This window comes from Grus americana, chromosome 15, assembly GCF_028858705.1.
Source record: "Grus americana isolate bGruAme1 chromosome 15, bGruAme1.mat, whole genome shotgun sequence".
In the NCBI taxonomy this organism is placed as follows: Eukaryota; Metazoa; Chordata; class Aves; order Gruiformes; family Gruidae; genus Grus; species Grus americana.
Genome location: NC_072866.1, coordinates 976,301 through 999,131, shown reverse-complemented (window position 1 = coordinate 999,131; position 22,831 = coordinate 976,301). Strand labels below are relative to the sequence as shown.

At 55.1% G+C, this 22,831-nt stretch overlaps 1 protein-coding gene across 13 annotated transcripts in view; it reads left to right on the top strand.

Annotated features, from left to right (window-relative positions):
- The window catches only part of LOC129213424 (ankyrin repeat and fibronectin type-III domain-containing protein 1-like), a 249,906-nt gene that overhangs the window by 69,312 nt on the left and 157,763 nt on the right, over positions 1-22,831 (top strand). For 9 of the 13 annotated variants that reach the window (XM_054843419.1, XM_054843418.1, XM_054843421.1 and 6 more), the window contains 2 exons: positions 5,579-5,772; positions 12,867-13,084. The exons of 3 other annotated variants lie outside the window; for them this stretch is intronic. In XM_054843419.1, the coding sequence (XP_054699394.1) occupies positions 5,700-5,772; positions 12,867-13,084 (291 nt within the window). In that variant the 5' untranslated portion in view covers positions 5,579-5,699. Of the gene's footprint in view, positions 1-5,578; positions 5,773-12,866; positions 13,085-22,831 lie in introns of those variants that run through there. One more of the 13 variants, XM_054843431.1, reaches the window with a different exon arrangement.

Genomic DNA, 22,831 nt, shown 5'->3' with positions numbered 1-22,831 from the left:
GCTCTGCATGACGGGGGGGTCCTGCCGCGAGGAAGCGGCAGATTGTCGCTGCTCATGACATGGGAACTGGTGTGGGTCTGTGGCTTCTGCGTCGGCTGCTGGATAGTTAGCTTGGATACGTATACTGGGCAGCGAGAAAAGGTTTTCTGTTTGGGTGTTTTTCAAATGCGAAGGGAAGATTTCTCAGTGATTTTTTTTTTTTCCTCTGGCTTTGCAATTCACAGGGTCGCTGGAAAGGTACCAGTGACTCACGGGTTTGCCAGCACTTGATAAGGATTCCAGAGCAAACCAAGGCGACTCGAACACGCGCAGGTGCCCTGTGAAGGCTATGCTCTTCCTAAATCCCTGGGCTCTGTTTTTTGAGGTCACCCTGTGTTTTACCCGGTTGTGTCGCTTCCTCTCAGACTCCTTCTCTAGGCTTCCCCGCTGCTGTGTGATCCCCTAAAACTTCACTCCCTGCCCTCCGCAGGGCCCTGCCGCTGCTCTGGGTTTTGGACCACGCTGACTTGCAGCGCGGAGGCTGCTGCTGCCATCGCCTTGTGCTTCTGTCCAGAAACAGCTTCTGAGGCACTTGCAGCCTCCTCTGCTTCACCTCTCCTGCTGCTACCTTTGCCTGCAAAGCCCCTCTGCAGAAACCAGCTGCAGGCAGATGTTTTCGTGTCTCCTGCTGCGGCCTGCTCTCCTCCGTTCCTGTCCATTGCATGGACCACTGGTCATCTCCTCTTCCCCGTAGCAGAGCTCGCACCTGGTGAGTGCCGTGCAGTCCTGGGGTGCTGGAGGCACGGCCGTGCCTTTGGGCTCTGGGAGCCGGGCTGGCGGGGTGTCTGCCATCCCGCTCTGCTCCCAGCTGCTTCCCACAGCATTGGGCTGGACATCTCCCTGGGCATGGACAGAAATGGGGGTGAGGCACCATGGGGATGGCACTAAAAGATAAACCCTGCACTGTGGAGCTGAGCACAACTGGGAAACCTCCTCCTGCCCTGGCTTCTCCACTTCTTTTTTTTTTTTCTTTCTTTTTTTTTAATCCTTATTTGCCTTTTGGGACGGTGAGCTCTTTGGGATACACATTGTACCCCTGTGCCTGTCACCTTACACCCATTTGGGCCTTTGCAAAAGATACCCTGCTGTTTCAAGGAATGGATGTGCATGTTTTGTTTATTTTTTTTTTAATTTTTATTTTCCCAATTTTGCAGCCATTGCTTGTGGCAAGAGGCCGTGCCTGTGCAGGCTGCAGAGGAGGTGCATGCCGCCTTCACCCTCCTCCCCGAGCAGATGCCTGTCTGCCCTTGCCCCAGTACCAGAAGAGGGTTGTGGTGGGTAATTGCTCCTCCTGGCTTGTAGCATCTCTCATTTTCCTGAATCCAGCTGAAACCTTTGCCGAGTTTTTAAGGTCAGGTTGCTAAGTTACACCTCCTTGGAGGAGCAGGCTGAGCAGCGTGTTACAGGCAGGAGCAGCAGCTGGCTGGGAAGATCTGGGAGTGGTGTCCCTTTGCAATAACCGGGCTCTCCTGGCCCCTCTCCCTGCTGTCCTCCATCAGTCCCGGACTAATCTCAGCACCTCATTTAGCCGTTCTTCCCCAAACTTTCAGCTTTGTAAGCTTCCTTCACTCGGCAGATTTAGTGAACTAACTGACTGAGGGTGTAGAGGAGCCAGCCACAATTACCTGTGAAATGCTGTGCCATCCTGCAGGAGGAGGAGCAGCCGTTTGGCTTCTCCATCTCTTTTTTTTTTTTGTATCCTTATTTGCCTTTTGAGGCTGTGAGCTCTTTGGGACACGAGTTGTCCCCCTCGGAGCGTGGAAATGGCCTGGCGTGTTGGGCCGTATGGCTGTCGCCAAGCCACAGCGCTGGAGCAGGCAGGCGAGGTCTGGAGCAGCTGGTGCCCTGCTGCTCTGCCCCTCTCCCTCTTTAGCCTTGCTCCCTCCTTCCCATTTTCCGCGAGCAGCCTGGCTCTGGGAAGACTGGGGCGAGCTGGATTAGCGTAGCGCACGGTCCGGTGTATCCAAGAGCTGCTGAGACTGGGTGCTGCGGCAGGGCGAGGGCTTCCCCCTGGCCAGGAAGAGGGCTTCTGCGGAGGGTCACCGTCCTCAGGCGTTTTGAGGAGGGGCACGGGAGGGTCTCTCGCTCACCATGTAAATCAGAGGCTTATTGGGCTCCTTTTGGGATTGTGCGAGTAGCGGGTTTAGGGTTGTTTGTCCTGCTTGCTGTCTCTGTTGTGTACCTGGATTTCTGCTGTGGCTGGCGTGGTGACTCCTCCATCCTTCCCCTGAGTAAGGCGGAGGCTCTGTTCTCTCTCTTTCAAAATGAGACTAAAATAAGGCTTCAGGTTGGGCTGGGAAGTGTCTTCCGGAGAGCAACTTCTCCCATATCGGAATAAGCAGGGAGGACAGGCTGGGGGGGTGTGCAGCTGCTTGCAGGAGGGATGCAGGACCTGTCTTGCCCTGGTGTAACTCGCCTCAGCCTTTTCTTTTTCCCTCCTTTCCCTTTATCTCTGCTCAGCCCTTCCCCACTCTTTCCCCGGGGTGAGGGAGAAGCCATCGGGTAAGGACATCCCTGCGGGGAAGGCGCCAGGCACGGCGCATCTTTGGGATGTGCTCTTGTTTTGGTCGCGGTGGCCGTGTTTGTTAGCCCCTTTGCTTTCAGCAAAAGCCCGGGCAGCGGCGCCCGTGTCCCTCGGGCATCACAGGCTGTGGCTCTGGTGGGGGATGCACCCTGCCTGGCACAACCAGCTCGTGCCCTGCGGCTGTCCCCAGGGTGCTGGCAGGGGACAGGGCCCTGGTGACTGTTCTCGCATTTCCCCATCTGGCCACGGACTGGGAGCGATGGAGCTGTCACTGGGCTCCTGCCTGAGCTCTCGCGCGCAGCCAGAAGGATTTTTTCACCTTTGTCAAGACTCGATTATGTGCTCTCCTTTCTACCAAAATGCCGAGCAGCAGCTAAATATAGGCTGTAACAGCGTTGATTATGGCTCTTCTAATTGAGCTTTACACTCCATCAGGGATCTTTACTAATGGGATGTGGCATCCTTGATAACGCCACGCTGTGGAGCCTGCTTGGGAAGCATATGTGGATGCAATGTGACTTCCCAGTGGCAGACATCGGGTTCCAGCTGACAGTTGCCGCCGTACGTCATTGTACGCGAGATGGTAGAACCAGAGGGCCAAAGTCTGGGAATTCAAGTTCAGGTTTTGGGTAGAAACAGGTTTCTAGTTGCTTTGCTTTTACTGATATAAATCATTGTCTACACGGCTTAAAAATTGCTCCTCTAAGGGTGTGAATTCTTCCCTTTTTACCCCCATGTGACTTGTGTGAGTGGCACTGTAGGCACAAAGGGATGTTAGCACTTAAAATGCTAATGCCATTCTGCAGGTGATGGAGCCATACGCAGGTGCATTTAAAAGCACTGAGATTTACATGCAAGAAAAAAAGGAATGTTTTGAACTCCGGCAGAGCCCAGGACTCATTTATGCAGCACAGCGATGTGTTAAGTTCCATCCCTGTTGTCTTGTGCCAGTGAAATGTGTTACAATGAGAGGTACATACATTTTACTGAAATAGAAACAACTCTGGATGCTAATTCTGGCTTTGTACCTCCTGGCGTAGCTTGTTTTCACGTCGATGCAAGTGAAGCGTGGGGCTGAGAGCGGCTGGGATGGTGCCGTGCCTGGTCAGCTGCGGCGGTGCCTTGCCGGGGCAGCGCTGTCCCTGCAGCCGTCCCTGTCCCCAGAGCGCTCAGCGACAGCTCTGGGGAACAGAGCAGCAATGCCTGGGAATCCAGGGCGAATGCGGTTAATACAGAAATTACTAAATTTCTGAACCTAAACGTTGAAATGTTGAATGATGTTCCCATCCCTGCTCCGATGGACGCATCTTTTTGGGTCGGGGCAGGAGGGCCCAGCGGTGAGCGCGGGGGCTGCCCGGCTCCCGGGGGCTGAGGCTCGTGCTCCCGACCCGAGCGCTGCCCGTGCCTTGGTGCGTGCCTGATGTGTTACCGTCCTGCTGCAGCTCTGCCCCGGCCCCTGTGTCGCTGCTTGCCCGTGAATTACATCAGAAGCTGACACCAGTGGGGAGCTGCTGTCACATTTGTAAAGGGAGTGAAAAACGATCATAATAAACGTAGCGGTGACAGGCAGCCGCCGAGGGTCAGGAGCTTTTGCATGATAGACTCTCCCTGTGTGACCTTGAGGACCGGCTTAGTGGAAATAGGATAAAATTTAGTGCTGTTACGTGCAGGGAGGCAGAGTGCTCGCCCTGCCGTCTGCACCGGGAGCTGAGCTCTGCGTGAAGCTCCAGGATGGGTGGAGGATGTTGGGTCTGAGCTGGAGGGAGGGCAAGCGAGGGAAACAACCGTGGGGAATGAGAGCTCGTTTTGTGAGAGGAGGCTGAAAGAACTTGCTTTGATCAGCGTAGAAAAACATGGGCCGAAAGGGGCTGTGACTGCGGTATAATGGAAATTAATCATGGGAGCAAATACCAGAGAGGGGGAATAATTATTTAAGCTAAAGATTAATATTGGCACAAGAACAAATGAGCACAAACCAGCTAAAAATTGAAATTTGGATGGAAATGTGAAGGTTTCATGCCGTTCGGTATGAGATTTGGGAACAGCCTTGTGTGAGGCTGAGCCCCTCGGGGTGTGCTGGGGAGCTGGGTTGGGCTGAGCCGTGGGCTCTGTGGCAGGGGAGACGGGGCTGGCCAGCCTTGGGGTGATCCCAGCCTGGTCTCCTCACTCTGTGGCGGTGTTGGGCATCTGTTCCTTTTTCTCACATTTCTGGGGTCCTTGCAGCATGGCCTGGGCCAGTGTCATCCCTGGGGGTGGCACCTGAGGACTGTCCCTTGGGGGGGGCTGTGGTGAAGCAGGAGGAAAGGGAACCTGCTCCCGTGCGCCGCTGTGGGGCTGGGCACACTCGGGGGTTTTGGAGCAGAAGCAGGCTCGTGGTCGTGCTGCACGTTGTGCATCTTGGTCACCCCTGCAGCTTTTGAGCCCCATCACCAGACTCGGTTTTGACCGCATAGAGACCTTGAACTTGTGTTTCTACATGTTGCACGACACCTTCGTGACCTCTGCGGTGCCTGCTGCGTGAGTCTCTCTTGTTATAGTCCTGACCTTCCCTATGGCGCGTGTCCCTGGGACCCCGAGTGACCTGATTTCCACCGCAGACAGCATTCTGCCATCTCAGACGATGCTCAGTGCTAAGTGGGGTTTCTAACTCTCTTACAGGCAATTTGCATCGTTTCGGTCTGGAACCCTCTGGTTTGTTTATTTGCTTAATTCTGATTATCTGTGAGTTTTGAGGTGGGGTGGGTGCTAGAATGCTTCATGTGCTGTTTATGCTGATTGTGGCTTGCAGCTCAAATGCAAATCCTAATTAAAATACACTGGTGAAGGGAGAAGGCTTTACTCACGCAGCAGTAGCTTTGCAAACGAAGGGTGCAGGTCAGTGCTGGGAAGAACCGTATGCTCTCAGTCCAGTGGCAGCATCGTGTGTTACAGAAGGGTCCTGGCTTGAAGAAGCCATCCCACCTACTGAAAGGGGTATGCCCTCTGTTTGTTTGTTTGTTTGTTTTCCCACTCAAGGTCTCTGGACAGAAAGCTGCAGCGACCGCTCCTGGGGAAGTCCCGGACGCTGCCCAGCATCCCGCAGTCCCCGGTCCTGAGCAGGCTTCCCCTCCTCGACTCCACGGCGTACAGGGAGGAGATGCCGGAGCAGAAGCCCTACAAGAAGCACTCGGCCTCCGACTGCCAGAAAGGCTGCACGGTCCCTTCCACCGGTGAGTGCCACAGTGCTGGGGCGAGCTTCCATCCCTTTCTGCCAAGGGACCCACAAAGTCCTAGAAAACCTTTCCTGCTTCTCCAAGGGCACAGACGATAAAATAAATCCATCCTCAGTCTGTGTGGGGTTTATCCTGCTCCAAAACCAGCCCTTCTTGATGAGGTTTGGGGTTTTTTTGGCCCTCTCTGAGCCTTTCTTTGAGCCTGCTACTTAAACATCCCTATCTGTCGTGTTACACTGATGAGCTGGGGCGAGCTGCTGCCTCGGTGGCTCTCTGGCCTCTGCAACAGAGCAAAGCGCCTCTTTTCTGTGGCGTGAAGGGGCTTCAGGGCACTCATTGCTGGTCTCCATCGGGAGCAGGGGCAGGGAGCGGCACCGTCCTGCTCTTCCCGCTTTCCCAGCCTTGGGTGAGGATTTGCTGTAGCAAATGCTCCCCAGCCTGGTAGTGTGAGTTGGCCTTCAGGTCGGCTGAGGGTTTTTATCACGATGTTCTACTCTTGTGTTGATCCTGATGCAATACTAATATGGTTGGGCCAGCTGCTCTGAACAAGCGTATTGGCAAAACCGTTGATGGCCAAAGTGTTTCAGTGCTTTTGGTGCCAGCGGAATCACGCCAGGTCCATAAAAATGATGGGGAAAGGGGTTATTAGCACCGAAACAAAGATAAGGCCTGCAAGCCAGGGCTGATAATCCAGTGCTAAATAAAATCCTTATAAACCAGTTCCCTTCAGCACCCTTGGATTTTTTAATTCTTATTTTTTTTTTAAATCTAACCTGCTCACAGATCAGTGTGAGCTATCCAGCGGAGCAGCTGTTCAAACCCTGGCTTAATTTGAATGCTCTGCAGGCTGCATTTCATGTCCTGGTGCTACTAATTCTCCTAAAAGTTATGCACGGAGAGGATCTTGGCACGTTGCTGAGCCCGTTCTGCTGGGCTCGTCACAGCGGTGCTCCTGGGAGTGCTGCAGCACCCAAGCGACTGCTCTCTGCTGTGTGCAGGACCCATGGTTTTCCTTTCAGCCCATCAGATTGTTAGAGTGGGTCTCGGTGTGGGAGAACACCTGTGGGAAAGCTTGTGTAGCTGACGCCTGGGGACACTAGGGACAGGGACACCTGTGAGTAGGCAGGTAATTGCAGGAAACTCCATTGCTTGGAATTGAAGACGGCTTGTGAGGTTCTGTGAGCCCTCAGGATTTCCTGCGTCATGGTTTGCAAGGACAGACCTGAATAAATGGTGGTCTGCCTCCTGGTCGAGGGCAAAACAAAGTGCTTCGCCAGACTTGTGCCTGAGAGAGCATCCACTGTGAAGGGCACGGCATCCAGAGCGCCTTTCCGCACCCGATGGGTCCCTGGCTGGTGCTGCCAGGGAGCCGTGCTGGAGGGGGAGGGAGGGAGTGGGAGGCTGGTGTAAGACTGAGGGATGAAATCCCAGCGTGAGCCAGACCCACTGCAAATCTCAGCACCTTCTACTGCAAATGCCTCCTCTCATGGGAGTGCAGATGTGCTCCTGCACCCTGGAACGGTCACCCTTGAGTAAACCCTGTGCACAGTAGGTGTAAGGAAGAGCCCTGACTGCACGTCGGATGTTGCTTTATTCATGGCTGGCAGGTGCCTGGGATGCCAAGAAGAGGAGGAGTATGAAAACCCTCATAGGTTGGAAGGCTCCTTCCGCAGCCAGAACCTTGGATGAATGAAAGAGGAGTTGTTTTCTGTCCAGATCCTCCCAGGCTGTTTTCCTGGCTCCTTGATACTCAGTTAGGAACTGCTAATTAGCTACTTATTAAGGCTATCAGCATGCTATCATGGAGGGGAAAAAAAAAAAAAGATGCTTTTCTCAACATTGCCTGGTTATTGTATCGGTCTCTCACAGCCTGGATCATGGGTTTGGCAGTATTTACCTGTCATACACAGCAGGAAATTTATCTGAGCCCTGGCACCGCAAGCGGTGGCCTCCATCGGTGCAGAAGGTCTGGCCTCGCTCGCAGGGATGCAGCAACCCTCAAGCTGCAGGATTTGCGCTGCTAGCAGGGCGCGACATCTGGACAGCAGGACAGGAGCGGAGCAGCACGTGGCGCAGGAGGTTAACGAGCCCCGGTATGCTGATGAGGAGAGCAGGATTCCCACAAGTACTTATGAATGAGAGCTGGGCTGCAGAGTGTCATGACGGAGAGAAGATCCTTTCCTTAAAGAATCTGGGAATTTGCTTTGAGCAGGAGCCACCGCTCCCCATTCGAGGAGGGGGCACACTTGGCCAAAGCCACCTCGGGAGGAGGCTTGTCCACAGGGGTGCAAGGCTTTGGCAGGAGCGGGGCCACCTGTGGGAGAGGTGGTAAGCTCATCTTCAGGGAGGGATCGCTGCTCTGCGGGGAAGAACCAGGGCTCAGGCTCGCGGTGTCCTTGGGGCCGCAAGCAAGGTGGGAGAAGCTGTCATCTCCTGTGGGGATGAGATGCGACATTCTCACCTGTCCACCAGGATGCGTTCCCCTCCCTCTTGCTTTGTGTCCTGCGGTTCCAGCATGGCAGCACCGGAGGAGAGGAGTGGAGGTCACAGGAGATTGTTCTGCTGTGTCACCACAGCTCCTGAGCAGGTCTAAGGTGCCTGGTGGGGAACAGGGACTCCAAGGATGGCCAGGAGAGCTGGGCCTGTGGCTGACGAGCCTGCTGAACCTTCTCCTTCTCTCAAAATCAACCTTCTAATTTAGCGAGCCAGATAACCGGCTGTGCCGGTGAATGGGTCTGGGTTTCCTGTTGGTCTGGTTTTGTTGGTCCCCTCCAGGTAACCTGCAGCCAGTGGTGGGGCGGTCAGCTGGGACAGGCTCCAAGCTCTCCATCCTGCACCCCCTCGCAGCACTCCTGCGTTAACCCAGAACTCCTGATGGCTGTGAGCCTGGGATGTAGCGAGAGGGAGGCAAGAACAAACAGGGCTTGGTCAAACAGGGGCAGCTCCTGCCTCATCCAAACCATTATCTGTTTGGTGTCATGTTTTGCAGTGTGCCAAGAGGCTTCGCACGTGCTGGCAGCACAGAGAAATGAGCTGCCTTTCGCCTGTCCTTCCTTCTTCTGTGCCCCTGTGAAGTTGTAGGGGTGGGACTGGGAAACACTTTTTGTTGCCCTCTTCCTTCTGCAGCAGGCAGGGACGGCTTCTCAACCTTCGGTTGCCCACAGCTCTTGCCTGCACAGGGAAGTTGCTGCGTGTGTTTTGCCTGCCTGACCCCTTGCAGTTGCCTCTGCCTTGCACGTGGAAGGAGCAGACCACGCTGGAGCTCTTCACCTGCCTCCTCTCTCCCTTGTCTGTTGTGCAACACGCTGAGCTCTTCAGAAAGTGGCTCCATGCCCCACTGGAAGCTGGGAAGAACTGGTGACACGGTTGGTGCGAGCCTATTGGGAATTATGTCCATGGGAGGAAAAGAAAGAAGCCGAAAGGAAGCAGCTGGATTTAAGCTTAGACTAGGACCCTGGAATTAATTTTCCCAATACTCACAGGGACGTTTTGAGTGGCCTTCCAGAACGTGTAGGTGACTGTCAATCTGGCATCTCTCTTGAACTTAGGGTGGACATATGGCCCCCTCCTGAAACAGCTTTGCTTGCAGAGATGCCTATCCTGTGCTTTCAGCTGGGTGGTGGTGCTGGTTCCTGTCCTCTTCTCCCTGGTGATGCTCTGTTTAACAAGAGGAAGACTCCTGGTTCTGAGAGCTCAGCCTGGCACCTGGGCAATGCACCATCCCTTGCGCGAGAGAGGAACAGAAGGACCTTTTCGCACCAGCCTGTGCGTCGGCGCTGAGGAAAATCTTTTGTGTTGCTCACGGTGGCTGAGGGATCAGCCCGTCTGTGCTGAGAAGGCAAGTTCCAGAGAGGCACCAGGTCTCTGTCACTGCTGCCCCTCCATCCTTTGGGGCATGTCCCCCCAACACCTCAGAAAGAAGAAAGATTTTGCAGCAATCGTTATTGCCAAGCCCAAGAAGATGTTTAATCTTTTAGAGGTGCCAGTATTGCTGGGCATAGCGCCGGGTGGCAGAGAGGTGAGCAGCTTCATTGAAGGCAGAAGGATGGTTGGCTTCCAGCCTGTGGGCTTGCTCCTGTCCCTGGCATTCCTCTCCAGGGACTTCCTGGTCTTTTTCCCTCTGACCTCTCCAGGCTCTGGGCTTGATCATTGATTTCCTTGTTTGTTAGAAATAGGGAACAAGTTCCTTCAGCATGTAGAAAAGCTTTTTGGGGTAGGCAAGGTCCAGGTTCCCTCTGTGGTGGCTCCCCACGCCTGAGGAGGGACTGTAGCCCTTCTGCCTGAGCAGGGGAGAGGTTCGAGGGGATCACCTCTCTGGCAGGCCAGGGAGCAGCTCTGCTGCTCATCCCACTCCAGGACTGCTGGAGGATGCAGCTGCTTGTAGCTCCTTGGAGAGACAAAAGACCAAGAGCAGCAAAATCCATGGGAAACTGGGATCAGTGAGATCAGATGTGACTCAGATGGTCTGTGGGGCTTGAAACCCAACTTGTCATCCTTGGGAGAGGTGTCCTGTACAGAGGAGCGGGTATCACAGAATCCCAGAGTGGTGGGGGCTGGCAGGCACCTCTGGAGATCATCCAGTCCAACCCCCTGCCAAAGCAGGATCACCCAGAGCAGGTTGCACAGGGTTTGGAATCTCTCCAGAGAAGGAGACTCCACAACCTCTCTGGGCAGCCTGTCCCAGGGCTCGGTCACCCTCAGAGGGAAGAAGTTTCTCCTCATGTTCAGATGGAACTTCCTGTGTCCCAGTTTGTGCCCGTTGCCCCTTGTCCTGTTGCTGGGCACCACTGAGAAGAGTCTGGCCCCTTCCTCTAGACCCCCACCCTTTAGATATTGATAAGTGTTGATCAGATCCCCTCTCAGTCTTCTCTTCTCCAGGCTAACCAGCCCCAGCTCTCTCAGCCTTTCCTCATACCAGAGATGCTCCAGGCCCCTCATCATCCTCGCAGCGTATGGTGGGTGGCTGTCCTCTCTCCGTACCCTGGCAGCTGGGCTCTGTTCACACTCAGCCTTGGCCCTCCCTCACCCGGGCTGGCAGAGCAGCAGTGGCCTCGTGCCGTGGGGCTGGGAGGGGACCGCCGTGGGGACAGAGGATGGTGTGGGTGGGGGCTGAGCCATCGCAGATAAGCACGGGGGCACCGGGGCTGGTTCCTCCTTCCACGTACAATTTTCCTGCGCGTTGGGTGGGTCTCCTCCTGGGCTCGGTGCCTGTGTCACGGCGTTTCCTACTGCGTCCCCGGAGCGATGCTATCTCGCGGTGGCAGTCTGGAGCTGGGCTCCGATTGACGTGTTTGTGCCTTGAATAATCACAGCTTTCAAACAGCAGTTCCTGTGTTGTATGAGTTGACATTTGGAGAGGAGCAGCAGCAGCTTATTAAATTGAAAGTAGGGGAGGAAAAAAAAAAAAGACGCGATGCTAGGTAGTGCCATGCTCCAGGTTGTCTCTTGTTCGTGTTTTTAAGCTCTCTGCCTTTTTCTTCTTCCCTCTCGTCCTCTCAGTTCTGCTGGTTTCGATTTGGTGCCTTCAAATCCAGCGGCAGAGCTTTGCACGCAGTGAACTGCCTTTTACACCTTAAAAAGCCTGGGGAGCTTGGCGAAGAGGCGCTTGTGTTGTGACACAGAAGACGGAGTGGCCGGTCGCTGCTCTGAGGCTGCAGTGTCCAGCCCGTCTCATCGTATTCAACGCAAAACCACTCACTTTGTGGCTGGTTTTTTACATGAAGGCCTTTGTTTGCTTTGAACTCTGGAGTATTTTGCTCCTCAGCCCTGGTGTAGCAAGGTCGTGGTCATTCCTGCCCAAAGATGCCGGGGTTTTTTTTTCAGAAACCAGAGACAGCTGATCTTGCCTTGGGAAGAGGCTGCGGGAGGGGGAGAGTTTTTGAAGACAATTGTGCAAGATGTCCTTTTGGGCTGCAGTGGCTAGTTATTGATCATTTTTACAAGAACTGAGCAAGAGGGGTTTATTGTTTGTTATGGCTATTGAGAGGTGATTTTGGCTTGGAGGTGGGAGGCAGGGCAAACTCTAGATGTAAAGATGAGATTGGCAACAAAAAGCAAGCGGCGTCCAAGCCGCTCGGAAAAGAGCAGAGCGGTGATATTATGGAGAGATTTCCTATTGTGTTTTGTTATTTTTCCCTTTTGTTACGATGAAATATGGTCAGTCCTACCCCGGGACCGCCAGCTCTGCGTGATGCCGACCGTTCTCTGCCGCCGCCGCTTTCTCGGCGTCAAAGAGGTTTTGTCTCCGGGCCCTGCAGCACTGCGTCAGGTGGTGCTGCTGGCCGTGGGCTGCGCGGAGCTCGAGGAGACCCAAGGTCTGGTTTCTGTCCTCGGTTTGGCTGTTGATTTGCTCTTGGCCGTGCCATAAAGAGTTTTCTGGAGGAAAAGATGGCAGTAAATCCTTTTGCAACTTGCAACGGTTGCGGTCCCTCAGTTTTCCCATTCACGAAGCAAGATTTATTATTGTCGCCAAGTACAGAGCATGCGAATGCCTGCGAGAGGGAGGTTTGGTACAGGTGTGTAGCATTAATGCCAGCAGCAAGAAGTGTGTGGCTCTGACTGTAGGATATTTATTCCTTTAAAAAAACCCACCACAACAAACCCAAAACATTTTCTTTTGATGTGGAACATCTTACTGGACTTGGGGTGATGAAGAATGAGTGAAATTTTTTATTTCATTACAAGTAACCCTTTTAAGTGGGATAACCCTATTACAGTTAAATAGCAGGAAGTTTTTAAATATTAGGATTTTGTTCTGTTAATTATTCTGAGTAATATTTATACTGCAGTGATGCCTGGAGGCCCTGACTCTGGCCAAGTCTTTGTTGTGCCCAGCTGTATTTGACCGGTTCCTGCCAGGAAGGTGCTGGGGGCTGTGGGTGCGGGAGGCTGGTCAGGGTGGGGTGGGGGGCGCACAGGGTACCCAGGGGCTTCGGCAGAGAGTGAGTTCTGCTGTGCCCCACGGCGTGCTGGTGGGTGTGGGATGGGCAGAGGGGGTCCGGGCTGCCCACAGCATCCCCACCGCGGGCTGGCGGGGTAGGACACGGCCGGGCTGTGGCTCTGATGGGGCGGCATGTCCTTCTGCCCCCCAGGGGAGGCTTGGCGGCTGGAGGATGACTGCACGGACCCCCCCAGGGACCCCCAGCTCGGCACGGCGGTGGAGGACGCTCCGTTCAGCTACTTCCGCACCCGTTCCTTCTACATGCGGAAGAGCCTGTCGGTCGACAACCACCTGGGGTCCCTCAGCTATGCCGTCCACCCGGCAGAGACGAAGGCCGAGCGCGTCAAGACCAAGCTGCGGCGGCAATTCGTGAGTATCGGGGTGTCTGGCCCCCCCCCGCGTTCACACGCGCGCAGCTTCCCAAAAACGTTGACATGTCGGAGAGCTATTTTTATGCGCAGCATTACCAAAACAACAGAAAAAGAGGCCGCTCCAGCCTGGTGGAGCAGATGGCGGCAGCAGCTCGAGTTTGCCCACATCGTGGCAGATCCCCTCGCCTGGCAGGGTTTCTGGCTCCCCGCTTCCCGCCGGGCTGTCGCCGCCTTGGAGGCGGCCGTTGCTCAGCCGGGTGATGCGTGGGGCAAGCGCCTCCTCTCTGCGAGCTGCTCTCCGAAGTATGAAACAAGGTTGAAAGTAGGAAATGAGTTTTCCTGTCCTCTGCCTCACCTGCACAAGCGACTGGGTCTTTTGGAGGGTTTGCAGACGGGCGCAGTGAGGGGTTGGAGTGAGCGAGGAGCCAGCGCTGAGACCTGGGGCAGCTCGGCCCTTTCTGGCCCCTCGGAGCATCCTGGCGGCAGGACGGCAGGGATGCGGCAGGGCTGTGCCACAGCTGTGGGAGACTCTGATCAATGTTTGATGGGCTCTGCCTCTTCTCGTTCCCAGAGATACCCGATACAGGGGTTCGTATGGCCTTCCTCCTGCCTCGTTATCGGCCTCAGGGTTGTAATGAGGGCTCGGGTGTCCCTGTGCTGAAAAGCACTTGGTGTCGGTTGGAAATGGGTGAGAGCATCGGTACAATGGGAGCGGAGGGGGGAGTTGGGTGCCCACGCAACCCAAAGTGCCGCCGAGAGCTGCTGGCCGAGGCAGTGGTGCTCACCCTGCCGTAGGCTTCGGACAGACGCGTGTTTTGAGACCCCCTGAAGTCACTAACTTTCCTCCAGCCCGGAGGAGGGGCTGTTCCCGCTGCCGGGTCTCACGGACTGGTGCTGCGGCACTGCCGTACGGTGTGGCTTGGGGGGCTCACCCTCTCTGCTTGTGCTTGGATGGACCGTTGAACGGAATCGCTCCTTTTCTCCCTGGGAGGACGGTTCTGACCTCGGCAGTGTGTTGATACTTTTCCCACATGTAGCAGCAGATGCCCGCAGGGGTGAGTGTGGGGGAGCTGGTCACGACCCCGACGCTGCCAGTGGCACCCGTGAACCGTCTCTGTGGGAGCTGCTGCCTCGGGAAGCAGGTGAAATCCTCAGGGATGGAGACAAACAGAAGCAGGACGGGGTGTCTGAGGAGCAGCTGAAAGACGTTGGAGGAGTTAAGATGAGGCGGTCCTGCTGCGGGGTAAGGCATGGATATCTGCTTCATCTGTCTTTCAGCCTGGATCTGCAGCCCCCAGCTGTGCCTGGGAGGGCAGGAGGTTGCAGGGGTCACTGAGATGTTGGGGACCGTTCCCCCTTCGGAGATGGTCTTTCAGTGTCTCTGTGGGACCTGTCACCCACAGCCTCCCTTCTGTGGTGGCGACGGGTGCAAAAGGTGTGGAAGGACTTGGGCTCTCGGCCCAACCAGCATCCCAGTGCCTGTGGAGGTGGGCTCTGCCCCCTGCCCCTTGGGACAATCCGCTGCCCGTGGGGCCAGCCTGCTGCCCGCTCAGCGCCATGCCGGCAGCTCTCTGTGCTGTCTGCGGCTGATTCGCCTTGGCCTTTGATTTCACGAGGCTTTGGGGGCCTTTAGCTTTCCTTGGTGTACCTCTGGAGCTGACTGTTGTCCATCAAGGAACAGGGCAGGATTTTTGTAGGGTGGATGTCTTATTTTTCTGTGTCACTTCTGGTTTGTTTCAACAGCTAAAAGATGATGTTGCGGTAGGCTCCGCCATGGGCTGTGACCTTATGAGACCTACTGAGAAAAGCAGACTCATCCTACCTGGAAAGGGCGTCAGCAGGGCCCTTCAGCAGAGGCTCGGGGCAGCAAGAGTGCAGGACGCTGAGCTGGCAGCTCGTTAGCTGAGGCTCGGGCTGGTACGGGACCAGTATTCCCCACACAGCTAGGGAGCCAGGTTTTTAAGTTCAAAGTAAAGGTTCTGCTAACCTGGGGAAGTTATTTCCAAGAACAGGTAGCTAGTGCCGGGTTCTGCGTCCTCCCAAGGTTTGGTAATTACCTCCATCTCCATGCTGGAGGGGTTGCTGTTTCCCCAGGCGCCTGCTCTGCCCAGCCCCGGCTCTCTGAGCGCGGCCGGTGGAGAAATTGGTGCCAGGTGAGCACCGCTCTCCCCATGCACGGCACAGTGTTTACAGGAGAGCGAATGTGATTTACCTTTTCTGCAGTGGCCCATCTGGGACCTTTTAGGAAAGTCCATATTTAAAGCTTGATTCATTTTTCCGGGCTGTTGCACTTACCCAGCTCGTAACGTTAGATTTCTGGCTTTGCTCTTTCCATGCCGACAGTCTGAGCTGCCTTTGCCTCGTGATGCAGCTGCTCGGCTTTCTGTTTTGGGAATTGCTGAGGGACGGGCGGCTGGGACCCTAACCTGGCGGAGTGGATGGAGATGGGCAGAGCTGTTGCCTGTGTGTGTCTTGTGCCACGCGGCACGCTCTCATCCATTTGATTAGGCTCTCTGCCTAACGAAGGCTTCGTGTTGGTCATGGGCGTCTAAGCTTCTTCAAGGGAGAATTTATTGTAGCTCATCTGCAAACATTTGAGGCTTGCCTCCCTGCGCCCCTGGGCTGCTGCCGGTGTTGCCGAGGCGTCTTTCTGCTTCCCTGCCGCTGTGGAGGGAGCACCTGCAACTCCTGCAGGGGCCCTGTTCCCCGGGAGCGGCCGCCCTTCCCGCGTCTGCTGGAGGCGAGCATGCCTGCCTTCCTCCCAGAGCGTGGCGGAAGACGGCTTTCCCCCGGCCACGTAGCTGGTGGCATATGTCTGCGGTCCCACTGCTGGTATGTGATGGATCTGCACGTACAGATTACTTGAATTTGCATAATTTGAATTTTAAATGAATTCCAATTTTTGTGATTGTCAGAACGAGTTTTCTTTCTAATAAGCCTTTCCTTTTAACTCCTCTAAGGCTTGTAATGTTGGCGACGTTTCCCTCTGAGGAAGAGGTGCGTTTGATTGCTTTTGACATCTGTCTCTCACACGGATCCCCTGCCTTGCCCCAGTGGGTCCAGCACGTCCACGCTGGGCGGGGGCTGTGCTCTGAGACCTTGTGTGTGGTGGTTTGGGTCACTTGGCGATGGGCAAGGGACTGTTTTGGGTTTCACACCCAGCTAGATCTGTGCTGCCTCTGAGACGGGCAGCGAGGAGCGGGGATGGGACCTTTTGCAGCCTCCCTTGCCTGGGAGGAGGAGGAGGAGGGCGCCCCAGCCCACAGCTGCGTTACAGGCCGTGGTGAAATGTCTTGTCTTCACAGGAGCCCTGATCATTAAAGGCAGAATTAATCCTATTCAACTCAGTATTAGCCTTAAAGGAGGCGTCACTGTCTGCGATGGCTGCTGGGACCGTCAGTGCAGATCACAGCAGGGAGGAGGAAGAGCTGGCAGTGCCCGGGGTCCCGGCATGCTGCCCCACGGGTCAGCAGCTTGGTTTGCAGCAGGTCTCTATCCTGACCCCTCTGCTCCTCCGCAGTGAAATGCCGCTTCTTGTGCCCCACAGAAGAGTTAGCTGGTTTGCAGGGGGAGGCGGAGGAGAGCGGCGGTCGGCACTGCCATGCCACAGCACCTGCTCCAGCTCTGCCGTCCCTGGTGCTGCCCAGCTGCCCTGGCACTTCTGCTTGCTTTAGTTCACGTGTGTCTCGAGTAGGTGAGGCTCAGGGTTGTGTTGCTTATCTGGCTGTATTCTCATGTACTGATTTATTTTGGTTTTTAATTATTATTATTTTTTCGAATGGTATTTTTTCCATGCAGTCATTCTGTTACGAAATGTCTGTGCCCTCCAGGAAAGACTTAGAGCCCTGTTTGTCTTGGGAGCTCTCCAGATGAGTTGAGCGGAGGTAATCCTTGCCTTACAAAACCCATAATGAAGGAGGAAAGGCTAACCAGGATGGTAGAGCCTGGGAAAAGGAGGCACTGAGGAGACAAACTTGCTTTTTGGCCAAAACCTGATCAAATCTGGTGCTCACTGAAGTCACTAACAGTTCCTGGGCTGTAGGAGGAGACAGGCACCAGCTGACATGTACCCGTCCAGGTTTTCCTATTCCCGTGGATTCTGGATATCAGTCCAGAAACTCCTACCGTTCCTGATGGACGCTGCAGCGATGTTGGAGAGCTGGAGCACATGGGTCGGTGCAGAAGCCACCTTGCCCCAGAGCAGCACCGGTCCATGGGATGTGAATATCCCTGGCTGGGTGGTTGGTGCTGGGCAGAGCCGGAGCAGAACGGTTTCTGCTTGGTGGGACCCATTCCTGCGTGATCCCGACGGTTTGGTCTCGTTCCTAAGTGTGCAGGGACTTACTGAGTCTGTCGTCTCCCATATGCAGCCGGTGCCAGAGGCTCTGGTGTGATGCTTACAGTGACAGCAACGCCAGGCTCGGCCCTGCTGTAATCCCACCGATGCCGGTGAAACCACACCGGTGGTAACACCCTCCTGCTTGCTTTAGCTTATTTGGTTGTGTTCCGACACCGCTACAAAACCGTGCGCTCTCTCGTACCTGATTTTAGAAAATGATAGCAAACAGCCAGTTGATGTTTGTTTGTCCCCTGTAGTTCAGCGTAGCGGAAAAAAAAGAAGATAAACTTAGAGGCAGGAGCCACACAAGAGGCAGGTCAGCTGTGTTTCGTGAAGAGGTGGAGTAGAGCAGCAAGTGTCACACTGGATCTACGCACACGCTGCCCTCAGTTTTGTGAGGCACAATTGCAGTGGCTGTCTCAAGGAGGTAAAGGCAAAGGTAGATGAAGGGATGAAGGATGCACACTGTGTATCATCTAATTGTGCCCAACCCCGCCGTGGCAGATTGCTCACTTGCTGACTATTGCTCATTGATGAGTAGTTAAAAAAAAATACAAACCTGATAAATAATGTGACACTTGAGCAGGATAGAGGCTTATTCACTGGAGAGCAGGCAGCAGAGCAGTCCCTGGGAGCAGGCACTGAGTGGGAGAGCCTGCCTGTGAATTAGTCGGCTTTGCAGATTAGTGCGGGAGGGAACCGATACAGGAATGCTCTGAACCAAAATGTACCCGGCTCATTCCTTTGGCAAATGTGGTTTTGTTTGCAACAGCAGCCTGTAGTGTCCCAGCAAATGCTTTGTGGTGCCTGTAGTAAAAGCAGTGATGGCTTGGGAAGAGGAGCGTGCGCTGTGGGTCTGCTCTTGGCATCCCCACGCAAAGGGAGATGGCTCCTGGGGGGAGGACTTAGCGGGGCAGCCCACTCAAAGCCGTGCTGGTAGAGAGGGGGTTCCCGGTGGTGTATGTGGACACTGCGATACATCCCACTTTTTCAAAGCCAGCTGGGAACAGGTATCTGTGATAAACAGAGCAAAGCGCGTGAGCTGGGGTGGCTGTGCCTACGGCTGCTGTTTGGGCTGGAGGATGTGCAGCTGATGCTTCGTGCTCGCGGTACAGAGTGAAGCGGCCCTGAGACGCTGTGCAGAAATGCCCTTATGTGCTGTTTGCTGTAGGGAGATGCTGCTGCTTTGCGTGGTGGGTGTGGAGGGGCTCGTCAGGTGCGAGGGCATCTTCTGAGGATGAGTCTTGCTCAGCTGCGTTTGGTTTGTGGCCAGCCGTGCTGGCTCCCTTCCCTGCTGGAGCCGCCGGAGCCAGCCGTCCCTGGCACCCATCTCCTGTTGCGGGGTCGGCAGGTCGATGAGCCGTGAGGCACGGCCAGGGCAGCGGGATCCCGGAGCAGCAGTGGTTATTTTTCTCAGAATCTGGATTAGACTGGAGGGTTATACTCCTCCTGCTCACCTCCGCCATGGGCTGTTTTGTGCTTGGCTGCATCTCTCCCATTAGGATGGGGGAAGATCCCCCAGTGCCACCTAGGAATTTATCCTGTGCCTTGGGCATTTAATGTCAAATTTTGGTTACTCTGATGCTTAGGAATGCAAATGCCTTGGAGAGCTTGGCTGAGACAGACACGAGATGGACAAATAATTATTTTTTCTCCTGCCTCCGCTGACTCTTGCGCAGTGAAACCTCCTGCCTGGGCTCTGCCAGCCCTTCCTTGGCATCCTGCCCATGGACCGCTTGGGAGCGGGATCGTCCCCCTGTGTGCAGTAACGTTTTTGGATGCCTTCCTGATGGACGGAGGTTTATTCTGTTCATCCTGTCGGGCACAAATCTGGGCCAGGATTGGGCATCTCAGAGCTGCTGCTACAGTGCACTGGGAGGGTGGCTGCGTGGGGAAGGGACGGAGGGATGCAGCCTCACTCAACGTTCACCCCAAACCTCCTTCCTTGGCATCATATGCGTGAAAGGATGGGTCTGGGCACATCGGGATGTTTTCCTGGTTGCTGAACATCCCTCAGGATGTGGCGGTGGGTGTGGAGGTGCCTGCTGCACCGAAGGGCTTTTGATCTCCTGCTCGTGCAAAGGTGACTCTGGCAGTTGGGAGCGGGAGTTTTGCTCAGTGTCAGCCCACGTGCCGTGGCGGTTGTCTGCTTGAGGGGGAATCTGGAGGTGGGTTTTGGCCAGGTGTATAAAGGTGTATTTTCTCTATTTTAAATGTCCAAAATGTAGGTCATTCGAAGTCATGTTTTTCCGGAGCGATGTCTGTCTGTGTGTGAGCATCAGACTAATATTGTCTGTGTTCCCAAACTGTGCTCGGCTGCTACGTTGTGCTTACCTTCCTAACCTTCCTGTCCTCGCTGCAGTCCATGGGGAACTTGTCTGTGAGAACAGGAAAAAAAGAAAATTACATCCAAGCATCACACAAAGCCAGATGGCCAGAAACACCGACAACCTGCCGGGACAGCGCTGGGCTGTGGCGCTTGTAGAGTTGATTCCCCGGAGCTCCGTGAACTCGTGGAGCTCCTGCCCCTGCCCCGGCTTTGCGTGGTTTCCCCCGTTTCCCTTTGGGGACTGTAACTTTGTGGCTGCATCTCCCAGCACGCTGCCGCTGCTGGGTGGGTACCACGGTGGGTGGCTGGGACGGGGGCTGCGGTGTTTGCCTGGCGGCAGCTCAGCTCTGCCCTGTCCTCAGCTCCACGCAAGGTGAGTCTGTATGCGTTTCCTCGCCCGCCTGCCTCTGCAGCAGGGATGGGCAGAGGTTTACAGGCTTACAGGGCGAGGAAAGTGCTTGTGACTCGACGCCCGGCACGCTGGGACAATTTACAGCCCCGCAGGAGAGCGAGAGGATGCGTGAGCGCTGCGAGCCAGCGTGATGTTTCACAGCAAGCTGCGAGCAGGTGAGAGACAGCGCTGCTTTTTCCTGTCAGAAAATACCGATTCGGCCATAAACTCTCCTCCTGTTGCAGAGGTCAGGTGAGCAGGGCGCAGCCCGGGGAGCTGCCTGTGCTATGTTTTGGCTATCAGGACATCCTTCTGGTGCTCTCGGTTGTCTTGGTGGTGCCCGTGCTGGCTGCTGGGACGGCTGAGGAAGCCTGTGCCCGCACTCAGGGTGTTTGTGGCCGAAGCCAGCGCGGTAGTGTGGGAAGGTTACAAGCTCCAACAACAATGCTGGTGAGAGCAGAGAAGATCCTGGGTGAGAGCAGCAGGTAACCATGCAGCGCTCCATCAGCAGAGGTTTCATGGCTCTGCAGAGGGCAGCTGATGACACTGTAACCGCTTACCTCCATCCTGTGTGGTGTTTGGGCAGTGCTGACGTGTGACGTGCAGCAGGTTCCCAAAAGCTTGCAAACACTCTTCCCTCTCCCGCTCTGCAAACCCTTGGTCCCTGGCCCCGCAGCTAAAAAGCTCTGAGCATCCATGGGGTGGGTGTGCAGATGCCAACCGGTGGTATAAAGCGTTTACAGCCCGGTGGGGTACTCCAGCCTCCAGCAAACCTCCTCTTATTGTGGGGACCTGCAGGCAGACCCGCAGTGTGTGCTCCCTCTCTGATGGAAGGAGCAGGAATTCTGGTATTAGAGAGATTTATTCCAATTCTGTGAAGGGAAATTACTTGGCAATTTGTCTCTTAAAGCTATTCGTTGATATTTATTTAATGTTTAATACAGGGCAAACCACACTGCATTTGAAAATCTCCTGCAGGAAGCCTCTCCTGTTCGTTGTGAGCGATTTGAGACCTGCTGATGGGCAGTCTTTCAGGCGTTTGAGAGTACAGTCTCGGACGGTGTCTTAAAATAAGTAGACAGGAGCCGTGGGCCCATATGCTTGAATCTGGAAGGTGTTTATTGCCAAGGGACAGACTTTGGCTTTGATTTGAATACTGGAGTTTTGCGGGCTGGATACCAGTGTGGGCTATAGATCATTTTCCCAGGGCTGTTAGGAGAGAGGATGCAGACTGGCTTTGGTCCTGCCTTGGGCCTGTCCAGATACCTTCTGCAAACTCCTGGGAAATAGCCTCTAGACTCACCGTATAACAACCACAATTAAAAACCTCCGTGATTTCCCTGCAAACCCGCAGTGTTTGCTCCCTCTGCTGGCTTTGCACCGGGAAGGAGCAGCCAGGGAGCAGCCGTGCGCAGCCCACGCAGGGATGGGGATGCTGGCGGAGGGCAAGGCTGGCTGGGAGGTGGTGGTGGAAGGAGCATCCGACGGGCTGGCGGAGAGAAAAGCAGTGGCTTTCCCGCCTCCCGTGCGTTAGCGTTTTGCTTCTGGGCAAGGAGCATCAAATGCGCAGAAAGCAGCGGGGCTGAGGAGGAGGAAAGCAGAGTCCTTTGCCAACTTCCAATTTTACTCCGCTTCTCCAAGCTAGACTTGCTAAAAATGTGCACTGTGTCCTTTGGTATTTAAAGAAGAAAACTACAGCGCTTTAAAATAAGTGACACATTATTTCATGAGCTGGAGTATTCCTCTCGGCGGCAGGACCGGTACCTCACAATGTGAAACTCAAATGAGTTTTTGGGTTGGTGCTGTGGCCCGGGCTGGGTCTGAGTGCTGCGGGGTGGGCTGGGGACACTTTGGGCTACAGCCAGCGATGGCCCAGCTGCGCGGAAAAGCAAACGCTTTTGGATGGCTCCATCTTGCTGAGCACACCAAGGCTCGTGCTGGCAGGGCCTGGACCAGTTTCTGGTTGGGGTGAGGAGCTGTGTCTCTACGGCACGGCTGCTCTGCCTGCCCCTGGCTGGCTGTCCCCTCCCAACAGCTGGTGTGACGGTGACAGTGGCCACACTCTGCTGCCCAGGTCCTTCCTGGCCTCTGCCTCCGGCCAGAGAGGTCCCGGCTGCCGGGTTGTTCCTGTTGGTCCCAAAGCACGCAGTCTGGTGGTTTGTCATCCTCAGTTCTTTATTCTCACCTCTGGGCTCTGTGGTTTGCCAGCAAGAATGGCTTTGTGACTGGGGGCCCTGGGTCCCAGCCTGGTTGCTGCTCAGAGCAGGCATAGAAGATCACATCCTCTGCTGACCGTAGGGCCTCTTGGTCTGCCTACGGACCTTTTTTGTGTTTCCCTTGGTAGACCTGCTCCTCCGCCCTTCCTCTTGAGCCCTCTTGCAGTTGCTGTCCCAGATGCCAGACAGCAAATCTGGTCGCTGTAGTCTGTCCTCTTACCACTCAGAGCTCACGGTCTGCAGGTCTTTGGGTCTTAGCGATCTGAGGAAGGCAGGTGCCCCAGGTTCAGGAGCAAATGGTGCAGCTCTTTTCAAATGCAATCCCCAAAATGCCTTTCGTTAGCTTTTGGAGGCTGCCAGCAAAGGAAGTACTTTGACTGTCTGAGGTTTAAACCCTTCAGAGTACTTTTCCTGCAAGCAGATCCGTGCGGGGAGATGCTTGTGCCTGAATTTTGGACATGGTCGTGGCT